We start from the raw sequence: 25,375 nt of genomic DNA on the forward strand, positions 1-25,375 counted from the left end.
TTTTGATATGTTTATTTTCCATGTTTATACTCAACTCTCACGTCGAAACGATAATTTGTCTCAAAACGTGAAAGCTTTAATTTTTTCGTTAATCGTAAACAATTCTCAATGTAAAGATATTTTATCGCTTTCGACCCGTGAGTGACTTTAAAAATGTCTTAGAGATTAAGAATACCTAATAATAAGCTCGCCTTTGTATCTCTATTCCTACAAATTGTATATAAACTGTTGTACACAATAAAGTGATTACTACTATTACTACTACTCCTACTAATAACTGCTAAAACACGACATCGGAGTAGGTTCCGTTGACTTCTTGAAGTCCTATTTTAACATCCACAATCCATTAAATTTTCTAATTTCCCCCAGGCGAAACTCCGCAAGATGGTGGACGAGCAGGTGTCCGTCGGCGCCCGCGTGGAGGCAGACGCGGAGCCTGAGCCCGCTGACCCCCTCATCACACCTGCCAGCTCAGTCTTCAGCTCAGACGTACCTCCAGCGCCCCCTGAGCGAAGACTCCTCATGGGCACCTTGGATAAACCAAGAAATGGCTCGCTAAATGGTGACAAAGAAGCAACACTCAACAGAGGAGCTAGACTTTCTATCAGAAATGGGAAGGATAATCCTTTTATAGGTGAGTTTCTTGTTTACATCGTTTCATCACTCCTGCCAGCTCAGTATTCAGCTCAGACGTACCTCCAGCGCCTCCTGAGCGAAGAGTCCTCATAGGCACCTTGGACAAACCTCGGAACAGCTCACTCAACGTTGACAAAGAAGCCTTAAGAGAGGAGCTAGACTCTCTATTAGAAATGAGAAGGATAATCCTTTTATAGGCGAGTTTTTATATCAAGTTTACGTACAAAATATATCCTTTAATCACCCTTAAAAGCTCCGTATTCAGCTCAGACGTACTTCTGACGCTCCCTGAGCGAAGACTGTGTCAACGGTGTTTAAGAGGCCAGAGGCCACACTCAATAGAGGAATACTTAATATAGAATCCTTATCAGAAATGGCAAGGATTATCTTTTCATAGGCGAGTTTATTCTGTTACTTCCGCCTGCCCCGATTTGCCCCTCGCTCCCCTTGAAGGACGACAAAACCTTGTAATAGATTTGTAGATTACGATCATCCAAAACAAAGGGAATTGATCAAAGACTCGCCGGTTTATCTGCAATATTAAAAGGATAATACTATGGAGATTTGAGATACAAGATGGCGAAATATATATTTAATATAAATTTTATAAATAGACCTTAACTATTTATTTTTAGTTAAAAATCGAATATTATGAATGAATGAATTACTTTAATGCGATACGAGGTATACAAAAGGTGTTACATTTCTCTCGAATGTAACGAAATTCTGCACAAAATGTTCTTCTTATATCTATTGTTCATATCATCATTCATCACGTTTTCTTTTTGAAAGAACGTCTTTTTACTGAAATGCCGCCTTGAAACAACAGACTGGCCACATACACTCGACCAAAGAAAATAATCCTCACATACGCCAGCAAGGCGATGTTCATTTGTCTGCTATCTCTTGTTTTTATTTTAAGTCATTATTTTTCCATTCCGCTGCACCTTATGCATTGTTAAAAATGACGTCTGACATTCCATTTATAGTAAAGTAACAATGTGTTTGTGTTTTTGTTGTAGATGATGACAATAAAGAAAATCAAGCGAATGGAAAACTTGAGTCACCTATCAAATGGTCGACGCAGAACGGGAGTGACAGCGGGACGTATGCCGAAATTGGTATTGAAGGGAATAGCAATGCAAGTGAAAGGAATATTCTGGACCCAGCGGATAGTTCTGAAGAAGAGGTCCCTTTACCTGACGCGACGTCGCCGGGGAGAAGTAGTGATGGGCCGGAACCTAGAGCTGATATTACTGCTACTCTTGAAGGCGGTAAGTCCTTAATTTTTTTTTGGTAGAAATCATATTAAGATAAGACCAGAAATAAATATTTGGTTTATTACTTAGCACAAATCCGTTTTTATTTAAATAATAAATATGACAAGTCCAAAGGGTACCAAACTATGAAGGCAAAAATTAAGAAAAATGACAAATATTATTAGACTTAGCAAGAAAATGGTTTAAAGACTTACCTCACAAGATTCAACAATTCCATTCTTTGTTTATCTTAAACCCCTAGTCCAGGGATAATAGTTGGCAAAAAGGAGTCGGTTTGCCGTCGAAAGAGCGAGTTTGGAAACTGTTCGTAATTCCTCACTAGCCGACGATTTTAATAGGACGTTGGAACACTTGGAACGCTTTTCCGGAAGATCTCATCAAAACAGATATGGTTCAATGAATCACCTTTCATATACGTAGTACCTATGTACATTGTATAATTATAAATGGAATAGTTACATTCGTTACGGTACTTATTAGACACGTCTGTGTCATGTATAGTATTTAAAGTCAAGACACACATATCAGACAAAACATCTCTTTTCGCGGTCTTGTTTTACTTCGTCAAATATGAGTAAGTACTTCTAAAATTATTCAATAATCGCTCTGTAATAAAAAAGAGTAGAGATCAAGAATAGAAAAAAAATATATTGAAAAAAAAAAAGAAAAACGTAGGTAGGTATTGCTAATGTAATGTTACATTTATTTTATACATGCATTACATAATATTACGTAAGTACTTACATTGTTACGTGCACTTCCAATCATGTACTTATCAATCTCAGAGCAATATGCTATCCTAAAGATGAAAGGGGATTGTATTCCGTTCTTCATTCCGCCATAAAGTTGATAGTTCATGTCAAATCTTAATAAAATCATGCCAAGCAAGCATTGTTTCATAACACTGTGAGATGAATAAGTTGCTCGTTCTGCAAGCATCCATACGTCCCGTCGGCGGCACCCCTCCCCTAATGAGCCCGTAGCCCCGGGGAGCAAGCTCATTTACCGTCTAACTGCACAACCACCAACTTTTAAAGAATAACTTTTCCTCCACCTTGTAAGTAATTTGTCATTTAATTCTTCCAGCGATCTTTAATTAAAATTAAAGCTTAAGCACGCTCTCATTATGTATTTGGGTGGAAAAGTTTCAGCTGCTCTTTTACAAGTTGTTTGAACGTTAAATTGAAATTTGAGGTTCGTTTTTGATAAATGGTTATGTCAGTTGGTTAGACAGTTCTCATTATAAGGAGCGTGTCGGTCAATATTTATTTCAAGATTATTTCTTAACTTTATTGGACAAAACAAAAAGTAATAGACGTATGTTATTTCTAAATTCACATGCTCTGAAAGACGGTCGGCAATTCTTAGTTTTTAACACGCAAAAAGTTCTTCAAATTAGCTTTCTTCTTCTTATTAAGATAATTGTATCTAAGTTGCTTATCGAAGATTTTGAAAAAATTCGGAAATTCAGAGTCCTTTAGTACGTCTTTAATGAACTACGTTCAGCAAGACTTATTTTGTAGGACTTAAACAATGTGCTAACAAATTCGTACGCTTTTAAATAAAAATTATACTAAGATTCATAAAAAAGGATCACTGCCTGCTTTTATAATCTGCCGGCGTATCATGGATCACCACGTGCATCCGTCACGCTTTTATATGTCTCGATGACAGATGTCTATCCACGTGGATAAGTGATATCTATTATCGTGTAGCTAATTGTCCTCCTAAAATATCTGCGAAATCATGTATGAGATTTATCCGACTACGAGTTGATAGAATTATGGGATCTACGTGAAATTGGAAGGCGCTCCACGATTTATCTACCTTTACCCTAAGGCAGCGTTGCCGCCGCCACGCCACCTGGGGCGCGCCTTACGTCTTTCCTATACAAAATGTACTGAGGAGGCGTTTTTTGAATTACACTGAAGCGGCGTGGCGCGGACGCCCGTTGCGCGCCCCGAGACACGCGACGCTCTGGTGTGGCCGGTCACTAATCTGAGTGCCTATCCCGAACCAAGTTCAACGTGTTGCCTTTCTGTCACACTCGTAAATTTATACGTAAACGCGACAGGGATGCAGCATGTCGAACGTGTTTCGCGGTGGGTCCTATGCACCGGCTTCGTGGCGCGATAATACGGGCTCAAGAGCTCCACATTTCATTTGCTCTAAGATAATTTGTGAGATTCCCTTAATTTTTTCCGCCAAGGAATATTCAATAGATTCTATCTTATCTATAAATTTTTTTTCCTCCAATATCCCTTCCGTGTTATCTCTCATTTGTGCCAGGAAATTAAAGGATCTGTCTGAAGAGAATAATTACCCGAAGCGGGAAGATATTGCCGGGTGAAGTCAATATGTCTCTTTCATTGCGAGAAGCTACAATGAAGTGCGCGTCGCGAACACCTGCGGCAGATAGTGTTGGTGGGAACTCAACTCTGCGAGTCTTGTACGATTCTATTTAGGTTTAGAAACGCTGCAGAATTTGGGACATTTACATACATCCACCATGATATGTTGAGGAATATGCCTAGTTTTGGTTTAGATCACAGATTTGATCTAATTTTGTTATACATAAAAATTGCATTAAGGTTATTTTTAACGGTTTAATGTGAGTTTTTGTCACTTGCAAACGTTATTTCATCTTTATTTTTAGGAATAACAATGCGAGTAGCTTTCACAATGGCCGGCCGTGGTTTGCTGTGAAAGTTAGTTTACCTGTTAGTATGTTAGTTAGTTCATCTCCTTAGTGATGTTTCTGGTTTGAACAGATATCACTTTTGATACAGCTGCACATAAATCATTATATGTAATACTAACTAGAATTCGAGATCTTCTAATAGGTATACAGTATGAATACACAATTACGCATGCTTATTATTAATAACTTAAAGTTATTAAAGTATATCTGAAACGATAACCTAAAAGATCACAGTGTATATTAAATAATATAGCTTTATCATTAGACTTATATTGACCGGGATATAGAGCGTGATTACCTTTTTGATGTTTGTCGAGCTCCCGATATTTCGACGCAGATTTCTGTGATCATGATGCGTGCAACTGCGTCGAAATACTCGAAATATCGGGAGCTCGACAAAAATCAAAAAGGTAATCACGCTCTATATCCCGGTCAATATAAGTCTAAAGAAAATAACCGTGAATCATTCAAAACTCTTTCATATAGTGTAACAGAACAAGCGTCTATGACGAGGAAATGGACTCGTTATTACATATAAAACTTACGGCAAATCAACTTTTCCTTGGCTAACTTTTTGGTGCATAATTCCTTCGGGATTTCATTGAATATTTTAACAAATAATATCTGTGATGGTTAATCACATGTTTAGTTACGTCATCAGTCATAGAAATCACTATAATTCGATGCACAACTTATTGAAAAAAACTTATTTACAAACTATATTCACATGAATGGATTGTGGATACTAACAATCTGATCTGTCAAACGAATGGCGTTCCGATATTGCGTCTTGGTTCCAATTACAAGTCAGAGAGGTAATAATCACTGATATTGATTATTATACTCCTTGAGTATATCATTTAACGTAATATTAAGTAACAAATGAGATCTTTCATTGCGAAGTCACTTACTAAATTGATTTAAACAGTCTTTCACAAAATAATATTTACGTAAAAATATTTACGGAACACTCCACTATTGGACTACATAGGTATCAATACCAATAGCTCTGTCTCTCTCTAAAACAGCTGCAATCTGCACGTGTTAATAAGCAAACATCCGCGTGATGATCGTGAACTTTATTGCGTAGAGCGTATGAGTGTAAACAAAGCACTTGTGATCTTTTTCTTATGTGCGCAAGTTAATGGCTTTCTGTCGATGTTGTGTCTGCAAAACGTCTGCAGTCCGCGTTATGTCTGTAAAACATCTGCATTGTGTCTGCAAAACGTCTGCAGTCCGCGTTATGTCTGTAAAACATCTGCATTGTGTCTGCAAAACGTCTGCAGTCCGCGTTATGTCTGTAAAACATCTGCATTGTGTCTGCAAAACGTCTTCAGTCCGCGCTATGTCTGTAAAACGTCTGCATTATGTCTGCAAAACGTCTGCAGTCTGCGGTTTGTCTGCAAAACGTCTGCAGTCCGTATTATGTCTGGATTAAAGGCTATAAAAGGGTCGGAGCGAGCCGACGCGCGTCATTCTTACAATATCCACAAGACTAACAGTGTCTCTGGCTTTCGTGTGTTATACTGGTGAGTGAAGTTGTTCTGCTATTGTTTCTCTGTTTATTTTTACTTGGAAATTATTCTAAGTGATTGTAAACTTTGAAATTGTGTCTCTGATTGATTGTGCGGGGACAATATCGTCGTACAGTTGAATCTAGACCTGTGGTGGAATTGCTTTACTGTCAGTTGTGGGGTTAATTTAGTGTTCTATTTATAGTGTAGTGTTACATTTAAATTGATGTGTATAGTGAAGTTTTCTGTGCTTTGTTTCATGAGTGCCGTTAAGCAATACAAAGACTGGGTCGATGTATGGCTGGTGCTTGGAGATAAGTCTGTGTTTGGTTTTGTAGGGAGTAATTCTTGCAAAACTAAGCTTAGATTATAGTACGTAAAGGAAACTTCACTCGTTTGTTTAGTTGGTCAGTAAAATTGAATTTAGTAATTTTCTATGGGGTTATTTTGTGAAAGTTATAAGCCAGATCATTGTTTGTGACAGACTGTTGTCCGGCTAGGCGCTTCTTCCCTTACGGTGTCAAATAAGAGGCGTTTAGGGGTCTTTTTGTTCCAAGTGGAGGGCTTGGGCGCTTTTATTTACTTACAAAAGCGTATTTTCTCACCGGTCTCAAAGAGTCCAACTGTTAGATGGAAGTGAGGACTTTCACGATTGACGAAAGACATTAGGAGTAATCCTTGCTCACAGGAGTCGGCAGTATTTGAGGCTGGGGTCCTATATATATTTATATTTATTTACTCGGTGCTCTAGTCCATGCTGGCGTTGGTCGCTGGGGATTTCGGTTGTGATCGATCCACATCTAAGTAAAGTTGATCGAAGCTGGGTCTCCCATGTGGCTGGTACTGGTGTGTCCTAGAATACTGGATATATACACGGATAGGGCGATCTACTCTCTGCTACCCTAGCCCGCGGGCAAGAGCAGAGGGGGGGATCTGACCGACACAAGCCTATAGGTTGCCTATCTCAGCTTCGCTGGCTGAACTGTACAGTTCTAGTAGGGATACACTTATACATATTCTGAACACAAGATCTATGGTAAGTGAGGGTCTGTGTTTCAGATATGTTAGAGTAGGGAAAACAATAGGATTAGGGTAGCGTCACACACTATTTCTATGAAATTAGGGCTGTTTTACGATTGGTTTTGAAGTATAATTGATAGGCGTGTATTTATATGGTTTTAATGGACTTTAAATGTGGTGTTTACTATCTTAAAATATGTGGTAAAACTGGTAATTTATAAAACTCTTATTACTTAATTTATTTGAGTGAAATTAATAATTGTGGTAGCAATTTCTGATTTTTCGGTGTGGCTGCGGGACACTTAGTGTTGCTAACTAGTTTTTCAAGGTAAATTCTATCAAATTGGCTAGGGAAACAAACTGTCTTTGGAATAAAAGGATTTGTTTGTTATAGGGCCCAGTGGCATGCGAGCGCCGTCCACTGATGGAAAGTCAAAAGCTTAGAAAAGTTAGTAGACTTAGTTCTTATAAAAGTTAGCAACTGCTCGGTGTTTCGATAAAACATTAGAAAAATCGAGAAGTTATGGTCTATTAGCAGTATTGGGGAAAGGGGGTTTAGCTAGGGAAAAAGAGACAAAACAAAAAGGGGGTTAGTTTTTAGATAGATAGCCCTTCAGGCTTACTTGCTTAGGATCCTGATAAAGTGGTTTGATCAGGTCAGGGGTCCCATACCGAATCGCAAGCCCTTGCCCAAACCGGGACCACTAATAAGGCGTAGCGGATGATTACCAAAATATTTTTTAATATTTATTTCATGTATGTTTCACTCACTAACTTTTATTCTAAAATTTCTTCATCACGTCATTAATTTTCTCACATATAACTTTCTAGGCCTAAATCTGATAAAATACTCTTCTATAACACTATATTATTATGCTACAATAACCTTTATTCTTCTTTAAAATATAAATAAATAAAATTTTAAAAATTAGTCAAAAATACAGCTGATACTCATTAAAGGATCTAGGTTATCGCGGTTCACATCGAAGGGTTCTACTTATTCACGCTAGACGATCACAAGGCCAAATTTATGGGGTATATTTAAAGGGGGGTTAACTATACTGTTGGTTAGTCAAGTAAGTAAGTAAATAAGTAAGGTGAGCGGAGGTTTAGTTACAATAGCTTTATTTAAACATACTAAGAACAAAAAAGGGATTTTGTATATTGTATTATGAATTCATTCATCGCAAGTGGCTCAAGTCTTAAACAAGCCCAGGACTCAAACTACCTCTATACAAATCAATACAAAGCTTGTGTATTAGTGACACTGAAAAGACCTAACCAATGTCTACAAGCACCCGAGGCCTCCCAACACTAGCGATGCGTGTACGTAGAAATCGATTTGTCTCGACCGGCCCGCACCGGGTTCGTGACTGGGAAAACTTTCACGTTATTACTATGTTTACGTCGCCATAACCTATTCCATTTGTATGACTGCCGCGGCACGCCACACTTAAGACGAAAGAGAACTACCAAAAACCGGTTTGTAAGACAAACTTTGTGCCAATTTTCCTCCGTAAATGTTTTTACTGCACTGAGAGAAAATACAACCAGTTTTCATGTTCGTTCAACAAGTTTTTTGGTTAAAATAGCGCCTACGTGCTCTTTGGTTCAAACAACAAGCTACTTGTCATTTGAATCGGCAATGTATTTGAATCAACAAGTCGATTTTATAAAAACAACCTGACACATATTGTTTTAAACATACGTTTGGCTGATACAAACGGATAAACCGCAACAAGTCGAACTTGTTAAATTCACAATGCAAATTTCTCTCAGTGTGGGACTACTACTCCTTTGTTGGGAATATTTCTATGCAATTTGATATATTTTGGTCACGTAGGTCGTTGTTTTATTTTCAAAAATTCATTCACGTTATTACTGTGTTTACGTCGTCATAACCTATTCCATTTGTATGACTGCCGCGGCACGCCACACTTAGGCGAAAGGTAACTACCAAGAACCGATTTCTAAGACAAACTTTGTGCCAATATTCCTCCGTAAATGTTTTTACTGGGACTACTACTCCTTTGTTGGGAATATTTCTATGCAATTTGATGTATTTTGGTCACGTAGGTCGTTGTTTTATTTTTAAAAATTCACGTTATTACTATGTTTACGTCGTCATAACCTATTCCATTTGTATGACTGCCGCGGCACGCCACACTTAGGCGAAAGGTAACTACCAAGAACCGTTTTCTAAGACAAACTTTGTGCCAATATTCCTCCGTAAATGTTTTTACTGGGACTACTACTCCTTTGTTGGGAATATTTCTATGCAATTTGATGTATTTTGGTCACGTAGGTCGTTGTTTTATTTTTAAAAATTCACGTTATTACTATGTTTACGTCGTCATAACCTATTCCATTTGTATGACTGCCGCGGCACGCCACACTTAAGGCGAAAGAGAACTACCAAAAACCGGTTTGTGAGACAAACTTTGTGCCAATTTTCCTCCGTAAATGTTTTTACTGGGACTACTACTCCTTTGTTGGGAATATTTCTATGCAATTTGATATATTTTGGTAACGTAGGTCGTTGTTTTATTTTTAAAAATTCACGTGTTTACTATGTTTACGTCGTCATAACCTATTCCATTTGTATGACTGTCGCGGCACGCCACACTTAGGCGAAAGGTAACTACCAAAAACTGTTTTCTAAGACAAACTTTGTGCCAATTTTCCTCCGTAGCTAAATGTTTTTACTGGGACTACTACTCCTTTGGTGGGAATATTTCTATGCAATTTGATATATTTTGGTGACGTAGGCATACGTAGGTCTTTGTTTTATTTTTCAAAATTGTAAAAATGTGGTGTGAGGGTTCAATTGTGATGAGGGCGATGAACTACCAACCTGTCACTACAATTAGACGATTTTGTATTCTTTTAACATTGCCAAGAGTGGCATTGAAACTTGAGTAGTTTCATGTGTTCTGCCTACCTCTTCGGGGAACACAGTATTAGGAGTTATGAATGCAAAAATTAAGAACGAACATAATTTTTAAATGGTTCTAATATAATATTTAAACATTCGAAATTAATCAAACGGTCGTAAGGGCATACCTATGATTAAAATACATCGAATTGTCTAAACATATTTAGAATAATCTCAATATACAGGGAGGAGAATGAGGACTAAGTTTATACGGAGAATTGATCGTTCCCTATCCCCTTAAACTAAAGCTTTCATACGCCGTCTAATGGTGGGTGTATAAACCTCGTGTAAATAACTGTGGTTAAACTTTCCACTGGCTTCTAACGACTGCTGTTGAAAACGATGATATCTGGATATTATCTTGTAATATCTAAACCGAAATAGCTTGAATGGAGGTGTCAAAGTAAAATTATTTGTTTGAATCTGTTTAATTACTCGTTTTATTTATAATATTTGGCAGGGTGCTTATTATTATAAGGGTGAAGTTTATTATCACAAATACATGTTGGTAATCTTATGGGCATGTACCTACCTAATGCCAGCGGCGGAGGTTGGAACTAATCATTTTATTGAACATAGAAAAGTCTAAAAGCTTGCAATAAAATATGTAAGGGTAGCATCAGCACCTTCACCTAATGGCCCGATGTGAACAATATTTTATAAGATTCAAGACCGGTATGACACTAACGGATCACTATTATATCGGTGTGTAATATTAATTATAAACCTTGTTCATATCGAGCACACTTAAGTTTTGTTAAGTAGTCAATAAAAACTTGAAAGTAATAGGAAACTGTGTGTTTCAAACTAAAAATTAGAACCTATAAATACGTAAAGTTATGATTGCGGAATTTAAATTACTTTTTCCCAACTCCGTGATACTTTACTCATCAAAACACGGTGTAGGCTTATGAAAGAGCTCAAACTTGCAAAAACAAATTACTGAAAAAGACTGATGAAGACGTAAACATTTGACGAAGAATCAAAGTCCTTTAAAGGACTTCAAGTTTTAACACCTTTGCAAAAAGGTGTTCCGACTGTTCCGAGTAAATTATGATTTGTTTTTGGAAGGCGTGGGACGATAGTAAAAATTCACAGATCACTTAATACTGGATGAAAATAATGTGTTCCCTGTTCGCTTTGACGCATTTCTACCAAATGTTTCTTAAATTACTGACTTTTTCAGACAGGTCAGGTGACAACTTATTGAGACTTAAATGATAAAGTGACTTGTTATAGTAGTAAAGTTATATTATATTTACTAGCTTTTACCCGCGGCTTCGCCCGCGTAATAAAAGTATTCTTATTGAAACGTTTACAAAAAATAAGATTTTCATTTGGATCCGTAGGTTTCTTTGTAGGTACATCTGTCCGCGATTATTTCGATTAAGGTAAAGCGGGACAATTCTCGACTGGGGGGCCATTGTAACTGATCTATTTGCTGTACGGTCAGCCAAGAAAGTGGTTTCCCACTTTTCGACTCTATTGATCGAAAAGTGGTAAACCACTTTTTTGGCTGACTGTACCTTACACATATTACTATTGTTTTAAAAGAAATTCTTGCAATGATTGTAGAATTGTTACACAGCGACCACAGCGTAGGTAGTAGGTACGAATATGTATGTATTTTACCTATATAAATATTTATACTGGGGAAACTTCATACAACCCACATAGCCAGTATCTCGACACTATGGTCGGTAGGGTAAAAAGTACTTCCTTGCATTATCGCTTACAATTTTTTCCATTTTGCTTATACTTATTGCAAACGTAAACATATAAAAGGCAAGCAAACATCTTCTTACAGCACATTGAATGTAATAGTTATTACGGATGCAGGATGCCGATGTCTACTTACTAATCCCTTCCCACTGAGCCACCTGCATTTTACACTGCCTAGATATCGATTGCCGACCGATTATTCCGACTCCAATCCCTATTCTTATCCCCGTCCCTATCTCTATCCTTGTCCCCGTCCCCGTCCTCGTCCCGTCCCTGTCCCCGTCCCTCCCCTTTCCCTATCCCTATCCCTATCCCTATCCCTATCCCTATCCCTATCCCTATCCCTATCCCTATCCCTATCCCTATCCCTATCCCTATCCCTATCCCTATCCCTATCCCTATCCCTATCCCTATCCCTATCCCTATCCCTATCCCTATCCCTATCCCTATCCCTATCCCTATCCCTATCCCTATCCCTATCCCTATCCCTATCCCTATCCCTATCCCTATCCCTATCCCTATCCTATCCCTATCCCTATCCCTATCCCTATCCCTATCCCTATCCCTATCCTATCCTATCCCTATCCCTATCCCTATCCCTATCCCTATCCCTATCCCTATCCCTATCCCTATCCCTATCCCTATCCCTATCCCTATCCCTATCCCTATCCCTATCCCTATCCCTATCCCTATCCCTATCCCTATCCCTATCCTATCCCTATCCCTATCCCTATCCTATCCTATCCCTATCCCTATCCCTATCCCTATCCTATCCTATCCTATCCCTATCCCTATCCTATCCCTATCCCTATCCCTATCCCTATCCCTATCCCTATCCCTATCCTATCCCTATCCCTATCCCTATCCTATCTATCCTATCCTATCCCTATCCCTATCCCTATCCTATCCCTATCCCTATCCCTATCCCTATCCCTATCCCTATCCTATCCCTATCCCTATCCCTATCCTATCCTATCCCTATCCTATCCCTATCCCTATCCCTATCCCTATCCCTATCCCTATCCCTATCCCTATCCCTATCCCTATCCCTATCCCTATCCCTATCCCTATCCCTATCCCTATCCTATCCCTATCCCTATCCCTATCCCTATCCCTATCCCTATCCCTATCCCTACCCCTACCCCTACCCCTATCCCTATCCCTATCCCTATCCCTATCCCTATCCCTATCCCTATCCCTATCCCTATCCCTATCCCTATCCCTATCCCTATCCCTATCCCTATCCCTATCCCTATCCCTATCCCTATCCCTATCCCTATCCCTATCCCTATCCCTATCTCTATCCCTATCCCGTTCCTGTCCCTGTCCCTGTCCCTGTCCCTGTCCCTGTCCCTGTCCCTGTCCCTGTCCTTGCCCCTGTCATCAAATTATCATGCTAGGAGGTGAACTTTGAAAAATCCTTTCTTAGTGCTCCTCTAAGGAACTTCCGTGTCAATTTGAAATCTCTTGAACCAGAAGTAAAGATGAAAACTAAAGCTATACTTATGGCTATTTTGGATATTTTAACCCCATTGCACAACAACAGGGGAGAAAATCTCTTTTCCACGTCATTAGATTTTAAAATCGTTCGTATTTATCGTGATCAGCGACCTGATAAACCATAAAAACGATACCCATATTGTGTTTTTGACTTTACCCCCTTTGCACCCCTTTAGGGGTCAAATTTTCAAAAAACCTGAAACATGTATTTAGTCATATGTCTTTAGGAATCCTCCTGTGAAGGCTCGAATAAAATAGTCAAACTAATCTTGTTTCCCCATACAAACTTTGAACTCCCATTTCACCCTTTTAAGAGGAGAATTTTGAAAAATTTTTCTTAGTGCTCCTCTACACCATATAAGGAACCTATGTGCCAAATTTGAAATCTCTAGGACCAGCGGATTCGGCTGTGTGTTGATATATTATGTCAGTTAGTCAGTCAGTCAGTTTCTTCTTTTATATATTTTTTGATATTTAAACCCCATCGCACTACAACAGGGGAGCAGGTATTTCACTTCCGCCTCGTTAGATTTTAAAAACGTTGTATTTATCGTAATCAGCGACCCAATAAACCGTAAAAACGATACCCGTATTAGTTTTTTGACTTTATCACCCCCTTTTTACCCTTTTAGGGGTTAAATTTTCAAAAAACCTGAAACACGTCTTTAGTCATATGGTTTTAGGATCCCTCCTGTGAAGTTTCGAATAAAACAGTGAAACTAACATTGTTTCCCCATACAAACTTTGAACCCCCATTTGACCCCCTTAGGAGGCGAATTTTTAAAAATCCTTTCTTAGTGCTCCTCTTCACTATATAAGGAACCTACGTGCCAAATTTGACATCTCTAGGACCAGCGGTTTCGGCTGTGCGTTGATATGTCAGTCAGTCAGTCAATATCTTCTTTTATATATTTTTTTGATATTTATATTTATATGTATTAAATGTCATATAGGGTCAGGTAGGATAAGATAAAACTAACATGAAATAACTAGATACTAAGAAAACGGGTTATAGGTTAAACTCGCCTCGACACGCCTAATTCGGTGAAACAACCACAAATCGTCTTTCGGAATAGTGCTTCAAAGCTTGTATCACCGAATTAGGCATGTCACCGAATGAGGCGAGTTTACCCTATCGCGCTAACAGAGCATGAATAGTACCTAAGAGGATTTCCTACAAATGTTTAGCTTTGTCTCAGCATTTGTACTGTAGATACTCCATAATTAAATACCTTTTGTTGAATAGTATATAATAATATGTTTGTCCCTTAGTCCCTGTTCTTAATGTCAATGTTGGTATACAAAATCTAACTGTAATGACACCAACTTTCTTTTAATCCGACTATTCATGACGCATGGAACCAATTTTCATTTTATAACGTAGTTACAGACTTATCTTCGTAAATGTTTAATTTCGTGTATCCAGTAGCTAATAGAAGGTGATCTATGTTCACAAAAATGTGTTTGTTTAACAGAGGCGGCGTCCCCCGGCGGGCGATCGGACCGCTCGCGGCAGGAAGAGGTCCCGGCGTCCCCGGGGATGCTGACGGCCGCGCAGCTGGCCAGGCGGCTCCGGCTCGAGAACGAACGCTTGCAGGTTGACAATTTTACATTACGTGACTTTTTTACCTTTTAGGGTCTTATCTCACTTGCCATTTGCGAGCAATTCGTCGCGAGCACACGTAACCAATTCGCGAGCACACGTAACAACGAGCGCGTCACGATTTCGCAACGAGCGTACAGTGAAATTACCTGGGAAATTTATTTCAAAGTTTTCCACCCCACTTTTTTGTAACATGGGTATATATTTTTCTTTTACGCGATTCATACTCAGAATCGAGAGTTCTTTCGATCCTGATAGGAGAAAAAAAAAGTCCCAAGATTTCCATACATTTTTTCGAATCTTCTATTCCGTTACCGCCATACAAAATGTATAAAAAAATGGTAACGGAATGGGAATAAAACCTTGGGACACTTTCTTTCTCCTATTAGGATTGAAAGAACTCGCGATTCTGAGTGGAAAACACATAAAAATTTCCAAATCCAAAAAAAAATTGGGGTGGACAACTTTGAAAACATGGCACACCTACGCTGCGTAGGACATACACGCATGAAAATCGTGACCTTCATCATGACGCCTCAATTCTACACGCGGCGAACTCGCTGCGCGCTCGCTTCGTTTACAATTCGCTCGCAAATGGCAAGTGTGATAAGGCCCTTACTCTGTAGGTAACCAACTTCATCCCGATACTGCTAAAGCACATTCTTCTTTGATGTGTGGTGGATCGGGGCCATTACGTCATTTGTTTGCAGTGGAGAGTATGATACGCTTGGGAACATTCTTTAGGTAACATTACGTTGCGATACGATCTTGAGCGGTATGTAGGTCCCCAGAGATTTTTGTAAAGCATGTGAAATGCAACTGCATTGAAAAGATATATTGATATATTGATAGCTAGTAAATACAGCAAGTTTAAGGAAAAACGCAACTTTGTAAATCTTTATCGTATTCAAACTTTTCAAAATAGTGGCGTAAAAAGACATCGCATTGATGTTGATTATAAAAAATCTTTTTAAATATGGTCCAAAGCCCGATGTCCTATTGTAATAAATTATGATTGTAGATATTACCGTTATTGGAATATTATTGTCGTCGACAGTCAGAAAATAGTACATTACGATACAAGTGCGGAAAGGAAGTTCGAAACGAGTGGCGATAAATTAAAACACGACCAAAGGGAGTGTTTTAAATCGACACGAGTTACGAATTTCCTTTTCGTACGTGTATCGTACGACGTTTTTCAGTACAGTTGACCCTCCGGAATTTCGACCTGCCATATACTGAACCACTTCTCGCGCTAGTGCGTAAAAAAACACCATCTGTACTGAAAACTTTTTTAATCCATGGAATTTCTTAGCACCTAATATTGTCATTTTAAACAGGCTGAACTAACACGAGTCCGTCGGCTGCTGGTAGCGGCAGCAGAGAGAGGCGAAGCTGGGACAGCGTTGCTAGAAAGATCGAAGGCTGAAGGCGAAACAGACGCTGCGCCGCTCGACCCTCAAGTGCTGGAGAAGGAGCTACTGCTTGCCAGAGAGGCTGTCACGTGTAAGTAATGAAAACGGCATTCAAATCGTTATATTAGCAGCAGTGCCAGCAGTTGGGTTAAATTGTGGCATAGGCGAGAGGCTGGCAACTTGTCACTGCAATGTCACAATTTGGATTTCTTTCAACCCCTTTTTGCCAAAAGTGGCACTGAAACTTAGTAGTTCATGTGCTCTGCCTACCCCTTTATGGGATACATACATACATACAATCACGCCTGTATCCCATGAAGGGGTAGGCAGAGCACATGAAACTACTCAAGTTTCAGTGCCACTCTTGGCAAATAAGGATGCTAACGACCCCTACCTAATACCTACTCGTATTTATATTTCTCGAGCACGAGCGCACTGAAGTATAAGGGCATTTTCAGAATTTGGGACCGGGGGGGTCCCATTAGCATAAGTTAACAAAAATTAATTCACTGTCAGTTTTGTGACGATAACTAAACATGAAATATCAATAAAAATTTGTGTTAATTACATAAACTTTAAGCGATAATCTACATTCCGAATATGAAGAAAGTAATTTTTTTAGACAGTTTTTACGTATGCTTAATTGTCGTCACAAAACTGACAGCGAGTTAATTTTTGTTAACAACTTACGCTAATTGGGGGGACCGAAATTCTGAAAATGCCCATAAGTGCTGCCTAAAAGAATATCAAATCGGCATCAATTTGTAAATTTCAATGGCCGCTAGAAAGTAAAATAAAAAAAATAACGGACTTCAAGTACTTAATAAAGACCAATAATCTGTTTTATTTATTACATTGCCTTTCGTAATTAATTGCTTCTATTTTGCACAAAGGCATATTAATGACTATTCTCATCAGATGAAATGAATCTGACCTTTAGAAATATTTGTGCGATCGCTATTAATCGAGTGGTAAACGAATTTCGTCCGCCATTTGTTCGGGTGCCAGGAACAAAGGCGGAGTTAATAGGAAAATGGGCTTTAATGTTGTTTTGTGGGAGTACAATTGTAGTCGTGATTGGCGTGAGCGAGGTAGTGAGGCGACGCGGCTAATAGCGCGTGACAATGTTTGCGGCCTAAGCGTCCGTGAATTTGTTTGTAAGTTTGTAACACGTGCTTTAACTGCCGGACAGAGGTATCGGATGTTTAACGTCACGGTAAATTGTCTAATTTACCTGAAAACTTAAAAAATGTGAAAGAGGGCATCAACTTTGTGTAAGAACAATACCTACATAATAATGGGACATTACTGGGGTAAGTACAGTGATACTTTTGTCTCAGGCAATTGTGCTACTTGGCACAATTGTTCCTTAGTTCGATCAAAGCTGATATAGCTCGATAGTACCTACTCTTTATTATACTGTCATCGGCTCGGGAGTCATTAAATCGTACCTGAGGAGTGAGGACCTATGTATAAACATAGGGGATATTTAAAATCACAGCGAGACGATCTACGCTAAATAAAAAACTGTGCAATCTGTAGGTACACTTTATTCTAAAATAATTAATTGCGTGTAGACTCATATTTATATATTTTTTGTGCTAAAAATACCTAATTAATAAATATGGTGTGGCAATGACGACTTACACAGAAATGGGAGTACGATCAAATTCAAAGATTAAAAAGGTTATTTTAAACGCTAAATTTATATTTTTCCCCTCACTAGCCCGGAAACACGTGTTTTGTCCTTTAATACCAGCGGGTAAAAACGCATTTTATCCACTAGTGGGTAAAGTAATTTGACCTTGAATAAAGTCAAATTAACTGCTTTAAAATTGATAAAAGTAGGTGAATCTAGTAATAAAGACGATTTACCACCTGTGGAACTACATAGGTACTGGAAGCAGTGATAAACGCATTTTTAGGGTTCCGTAGTCAACTAGGAACCCTTATAGTTTCGCCATGTCTGTCTGTCCGTCCGTCCGTCCGTCCGTCCGTCCGCGGATAATCTCAGTAACTGTAAGCACTAGAAAGCTGAAATTTGGTACCAATATGTATATCAATCACGCCAACAAAGTGCAAAAATAAAAAATGGAAAAAAATGTTTTATTAGGGTAGCCCCCCTACATGTAAAGTGGGGGCTGATTTTTTTTTTCATTCCAACCCTACCGTGTGATATATTGTTAGATAGGTATTTAAAAATGAATAAGGGTTTACTAAGATCGTTTTTTGATAATACTAATATTTTCGGAAATAATCGCTCCTAAAGGAAAAAAAAGTGTGTCCCCCCCCCTCTAACTTTTGAACCATATGTTTAAATAATTTTTAAGAAAAAAAAACCGTCGCCTTTCGGGTTCTGGTGAAAGCTACTTGCGAATGTTGGTTTATGTAGAAATGTGTAAGTATTTTTTAAAACTGCTTTTAATGCTTTAATTATTAGATGGCAACACAAATGAATATACGTATAACGTTAACCTTAACCTCAACCCTTTGAGGAGTTTCCTCAATTCCTCATGAATCCGATTATATTATAAGAAATCGAAGCTTGACAAACTTTGACGTCAAAACATATGCTTAACAAACATAACTAAATAAATGTCACTGTTCTGAACTTAAATGCATGCTTTTCTTACAAAAATACCAAAGTCACTATGAGTGTGCCGTTCAGGTTTGAGGAGTTTGGTTCTGGCCATCATCAGCAGTTCCACTGCACCAAATGTCACTGTTCTGGACGAAAGTGCATACTGTTCTTATAAAAATACCAAAGTCACTATAAGCGTGCCGTTCAGATTTGAGGAGTTCGGTTCTGACCATCATCAGAAATTCCACTGCACCAAATGTCACTGTTCTGGACGAAAGTGCATGCTGTTCTTATAAAAATGGCAAAGTCACTATAAGCGTGCCGTTCAGATTTGAGGAGTTTGGTTCTGGCCATCATCAGCAGTTCCACTGCACCAAATGTCACTGTTCTGGACGAAAGTGCATGCTGTTCTTATAAAAATACCAAAGTCACTATAAGCGTGCCGTTCAGATTTGAGGAGTTCGGTTCTGACCATCATCAGAAATTCCACTGCACCAAATGTCACTGTTCTGGACGAAAGTGCATGCTGTTCGTATAAAAATACCAAAGTCACTATAAGCGTGCCGTTCAGATTTGAAGAGTTCCGTTCTGGCCATCATCAGCAGTTCCACTGCACCAAATGTCACTGTTCCGTACCTAAATGCATGCTGTTCCTTTAAAAACACAAAAATCACCATATGTATGCCTTTCAGATTTGAGGAGTTCCCTCGATTTCTCCAGGATCCCATCATCAAAACTGGGTTCTGAGAAAAATGGGACCAATCTGTATGCATATACATTCAATAAAAAAAAAAATTTTCAAAATCGGTCCAGGAACGACGGAGATATCGAGGAACAAACATAAAAAAAAAAAAAAAAAAAAAAAAAAAAAAAAAAAACACAGACGACTTGATAACCGTCCTTCTTGAGATATGAGGCGACGGTTAAAAATATGAAAAAAATCACAAAAGTAGAACTTTATAAAGACTTTCTAGGAAAATTGTTTTGAACTTGATAGGTTCAGTAGTTTTTGAGAAAAATACGGAAAACTACGGAACCCTACACTGAGCGTGGCCCGACACGCTCTTGGCCGGTTTTTTTGCGTTGTAGTTTCCTCGCTATAGTGAGAGGAAAAGTTTTGTGTTACACTCGGGTGCAAATGTATTTTACTTCTCGTGTGTTAAAAAACTCGCAAGTTCAGGATTCTATTCTCGAACTACTCGCTTTGCTCGTGGTTTAACTATAGAATCCTTTCACTTGCTCGTTTTTCATTCCACACTCGGCGTTAAAATACAACTTTGCCCCCTTGTATAACAAATAACTATTTCAAATTATAAACTTAAATACTTATAAAAATATTTAGATTCAAAGATTAAGTTTTCGAGAATAGAATCCTGAACTTGCGAGTTTTTTAACACACGAGGAGTAAAATACATTTGCACCCGAGTGTAACACAAAACGTAGAATTAGTCACGTGGAACAAATATAAAAATATTTAGATTCAAAGATTGTTTCACGTGACTAATTCTACGTATAATTGAATCACATAAACCTAGATATAGTACACTTCACACGTTCGGTGCCCAAGTAAATCGACAATTTATCAATTGCATTGTATTCTGAATTTGTGACGTATGAGTTTTGCGACATAAAGAGTTGAAGCAAATATGGGTCTAATGTATATCTACCATCTATGTATGAAATATGTAGCCTATGTTGAAAATGTTAAAACGGGACACTTTCTTAAATTACATTTTGTAAGTAATTTAATATCACAAGCATAATAAGCCTACATTAATAACGAACTGGGACGGGCCTAGGTAATTCCGGTGGCGTATATGACTACAATTTATTACCTTGCAAGAAGAATGTTACATCTACTTTTCTATCCGAAAAGTTGCCAAGTAGAGCCGTAATTAAATTACTAAGTCTTGTACAACATTGTAACTTTATTTGTTGTTGCAATCAAGTTTCGTAGTCGTAAACTAGTACCTATACACTGGTAGTATTAATTTAGCAACCTCTTACTTTTACGATTACTAATTTAGTGTTTTAATTACAGCTGTTCAGTCACCATAAAATATATTGGAACTGCCAAAGTTCTCACAAATATCATATTATGTATTTATTGTCAAGACGTCAGAGCGTTTTAACATTTATCCGATCAAATATCGAATGTAGCAAGGATGTCAAAGGCAAACGTCAAAGACGATATCGGTCTTAGATCCGATATCGGATCGGTTAATATGAAAACGCACTTAGCGCTCTTAGGACCGGTTGCATCAAACCGTCTGTCACCGTTAAAGCGTTCGTTAAATTTTATTGTATGGGAAGTTCCATAGATATCTGCTGCGTGACCATGATGTGTCTCTCAAATATGGTTGATGTAACTGGCCCTTAGAGTGCGTGTTCCAATGTACATAATGTAGGTACAAAATAATGATGGCTACCTTCATATGAATATTTGTATTCATTTTTTATTTACAGTGAAATCTTTTAAAAAGTCATTTGAAAATAAACGTCATTATTCATAAAAATTCGTACTTCACTTTCACAAAGAGTCGTATGCAAAATTATTTCAGATTTTAATGGATTACCGTAACTTCATAAAAATATATTGGGTTTTATGTGATGGAGCATGAAAAAGACACAGTTGTTTAAAGTCATAGTTTTTAAAATCCAAAATGCTAATTAGAATCAAAGAGAGCCGTCTCATTCGTACCTACTATACTCGTATTACTTACACCGGATTCAAATGCTTTGGGAAATATTATTTTTGAGTAAGATTTAGATAAGATTTATTGACTGTAGGTACACGCGAGAATAACATGTAGGTAATATTATTATACAAAATGCACGCCCAAATTTCCCTCCATATCTCCTTCAAAGTTAAACTAAAGCGATCAAAGTATCTAAGCAGGCAATTTGCAGAGTGCCGCTCATGACGCACCTAGGCGGGCGTCGTTTGATAAACTACATAATAATTCGCCAAGTAGCTCAGACGCAGACTACACCTTATAGATTCTGCTTATTGCAGAATATAGCAAGATTCGCGCTGAAAATAAATATCTCGGCTAGAGATGGGCCGAATACGGACTTTGCCGAATACGAATATTTGGCCGAACATTCGGTTCAGCTGTTACCGAACCGAACATTCGGCCGGATATTCGCTTCCACCATATTTAAATCCTGGCTTAGAGGTAAAAACTTTTCAATGATTGGTAATGGGTACTAACTAAGGCTCTTAATGTTCCTATAATTTAGTGCATAAGAAAATTTTGATTTTTGTTTCTTAAGCTACGTTATTTTTACTTTTTTACGTAATTATTGTAGGTTCTTATATTTAACGCATTTTTAACCCCCTTTGGTGGTCATTAGAATCCTGAAATAGGATGTCATTATCCCATGAATTACGAAACAGCTTACGCTATTTATTTACTTTGATTATTCGGTAAATATTCGGCAATATAACCGAACTATTCGGCCGAATACGAACATTGAAAAACTTGCCGAATATGCCGAATACCGAATACTTACCGAATATTCGGCCCATCTCTAATCTCGGCACATGCAAATGTATATAAATGTACCTACCTAATAGGTACCTACACACTTTAGAATCTTTTATAAATTACCTAAACTTATGGTATCTGAAACGGCTGCAATTATTTCGATGAAAATGTCGGTAGGTACGTCGGTCGGTCGGTAAGTAATTTTCATTTCTGGAAAATAGCGCATTTTTTCCCAGTAAAAATTGTTATCCCAGATATTTGATAGGTATATCAGTTAATACTTGATTTCCGAGAAACTCTTTGATACTCGTTGGTATCTACTTGTTGATACAAGCCGGGTTTCGAATGCTTGAAAAGTGTACGCCTCATTTTAGAATTTTGTAAGCTATCACTACTGTACGCAGTGTGCCAGATTTTCATACTACTATCACGAATTTCACATTTTCATATTCGATAGTGAATGCATACCTCACACTCAGTGTATCTCGTTTGCAACGACGTGAATATGGGGTAAATGCAACGCGAGTTTACGCATTCTCTGGTAAATATGTTCGTCTCTTAGTAAGTGTACTAGATATGAGAGCGTTTACGTGTCGTGACTACGAGTAGTTTTATAAGCTTCATCTACCGAGTGTGACCTGCGAACTCAGAGCGTGCATTGGCAGGCCGGTCACGTCGCCACGTTATGTGTGCTCCGCGGTAACTCCCACTGACATCCCACTAACCCCATTACATTGACGAAAATCAAACTCGGCGCCACAATCGCGACCTACTTTCCCTTCAATATTCTTGAACAAATTTACGACTAAGAATGATTCAAAGAGAACAAATTTGGCTTTGGTAAACCAACTCTTTTATTCGTAATGAATTCTTTTTGTTAATCATTGAAGCTTTAGATTTTTTACCAAGAAGTATTTGTACTTCAAACATGAATACACTTTATATTAACGCGTTTGAACTTAGTTGCTACGTAGGTAATCTGCTACAAACAATCCTCATCTCTCATCTTAATTATGTACTTACATACATGGGTATAATTAGGATCAGGTAGTTACTTAGCAGACTAACGTATTAGTACATAAGGGTAAACACAGGGATCGCAAATGCACGCCTGCTCTGCCAGGTACGGGCAATGGAACGGCGATCAAAGGCCGCTTAGGCTCAACTGAGCTAATAAACTGAGCTAATCGTTTGAGCCATTGCGCTGGCCGGGGGTTATTTTCGACTACATTTAAATTTTCAATTTGCTTACACACGAGGTGCACGGGATAAACTTCATAAATGCGATAAATCTGGAGTCAGAAAATTTAATAAACTGGACACTTTAGCAACACCAACACTCACACCCCGTACAACCAACCTTTTCAGCAAAATTTCAACTGTAAGGTATAAATCATTCATAGTAAGTAATTACAGTAACCTTTTTGAATTTGATCCAAAGCTTCAAGTCATCCTACAATAGAAAATGGATTTTAAAATGGCACTCTCTCTGTGACAAACTAAACGGTACAGTTCGAATAAATACGGGGGAAATTGCGCACGAATCCCTTTCAAAGTAACATCAAATAGAGAATTGCACCAATATTTTCTGTCGTCACAGCGCTCAGGAACGGTCTTACAAAGCATATAAAAATATAAGACTTCTTTGGATCACTTCTATTCTCGTGTTGAAACGTTTGATATGTACATATTTTGTCCGAGGGAATGTAGGAAACGAACGACCAAGCGCACAAGCCGCATGCAGACGCTCAAAGTGTGACACTCCGGTTTATTCTGTTCGCAGTAGATGGCAACGGGGCAGAAATCTCGTCTATAAACCCTCTTTCATCTGTATCACGCCTTCCCCCAGTTACTTCAAACATATTCATAGCTGCTCCGAGCTCTCAACGTACTAGTTTCACAAACTCGACTTTTACTATTCAAGGTTTAAGAAATTTATGCAAACTTGTTTGTAGTGTATTTTAAAAACGGAATAAATAGGACTTTTCTTTTACAGCACTGAAAGCGGACAAAAAAAGGCTGAAAGCGGAAAAGTTTGACTTGCTCAACCAAATGAAGCAACTGTACGCTACCCTGGAGGACAAAGAGAAAGAACTGCGAGACTTCATTAGAAATTATGAGCAGGTAAACTATATTCATACCTACTTTTATATGAATAGGGACTCTTGTTAAGGTGATGATGATGGACGGATAGAAAAAATTAAATAAATTACTTTGATATTTATACAAAAATTTTGCAAAAAATCATTTACTAATGAAAGGAATAAGTACCATAATGATAAAGTGCACCATTCCACTGAATGAGTGTATTGTTTGCATCGTAACAGAACTTACTTGAATTTATTTTACGAAACGATACCTCCGGCATTGTGATATCATTAATTAAAATGCATACATTCCCGTGTTAAGAGCTTAAAATAACTATAGTTTTCGCATTTCCGTTAAACAAAAGGACTCCGAATTTTAATGAGCTTAAAATACGAGTATTCTTGAGAATATTATACGGCGGTAGCGCTATGGTTTTAAACAAGCATCATAGTAAATTAAGCAGAACTGCAGTTTGCTACAAGTTCGTAGCGTAATTAAAACTACGTTTTGTTTCTATCCTTCCAAGTTGTACGTTTCAATTAGATATATTTATTTTCTCGTATTTTCACTCTAACAGAGAAGAACAAAATCTATTTGTTTGGAGAAAGGAGAGACAATAATCTTTTTTTTATTTTTATTAGCCTACTGTAGTGTCCCACTGCTGGGCAAAGGCCTCCCCTCGCTTCTTCCACTCAACCCTGTCATGTGCGTAATTTTGCCAGCTTGGATAAAATGCGTTCAAGTCGTCCCGCCATCTCTTTTTCGGTCTGCCTGAACCCCGGCCTGCACCCTCCACGGTGCTCCGTGGTAACCATTTTGGCCCACCGTACAATAATCTTTAAACCACAAAATTGTTACGGTATAACGACTCCGATGACTGGAGAAAACT

General features: G+C 38.2%; 1 protein-coding gene across 7 annotated transcripts in view; it reads left to right on the forward strand.

Annotated features, from left to right (window-relative positions):
* LOC125230634 (kazrin) overlaps positions 1–25,375 on the forward strand; it is a 203,594-nt gene that overhangs the window by 149,406 nt on the left and 28,813 nt on the right. For all 7 annotated transcript variants that reach the window (XM_048135852.1, XM_048135854.1, XM_048135853.1 and 4 more), the window contains exons 4-8: positions 370–634; positions 1,659–1,910; positions 14,784–14,905; positions 16,252–16,417; positions 24,395–24,522. In XM_048135852.1, coding sequence (XP_047991809.1) covers positions 370–634; positions 1,659–1,910; positions 14,784–14,905; positions 16,252–16,417; positions 24,395–24,522 — 933 coding nt within the window. The remainder of the gene's footprint in view (positions 1–369; positions 635–1,658; positions 1,911–14,783; positions 14,906–16,251; positions 16,418–24,394; positions 24,523–25,375) is intronic.

Source organism: Leguminivora glycinivorella, chromosome 10 (assembly GCF_023078275.1).
Source record: "Leguminivora glycinivorella isolate SPB_JAAS2020 chromosome 10, LegGlyc_1.1, whole genome shotgun sequence".
In the NCBI taxonomy this organism is placed as follows: Eukaryota; Metazoa; Arthropoda; class Insecta; order Lepidoptera; family Tortricidae; genus Leguminivora; species Leguminivora glycinivorella.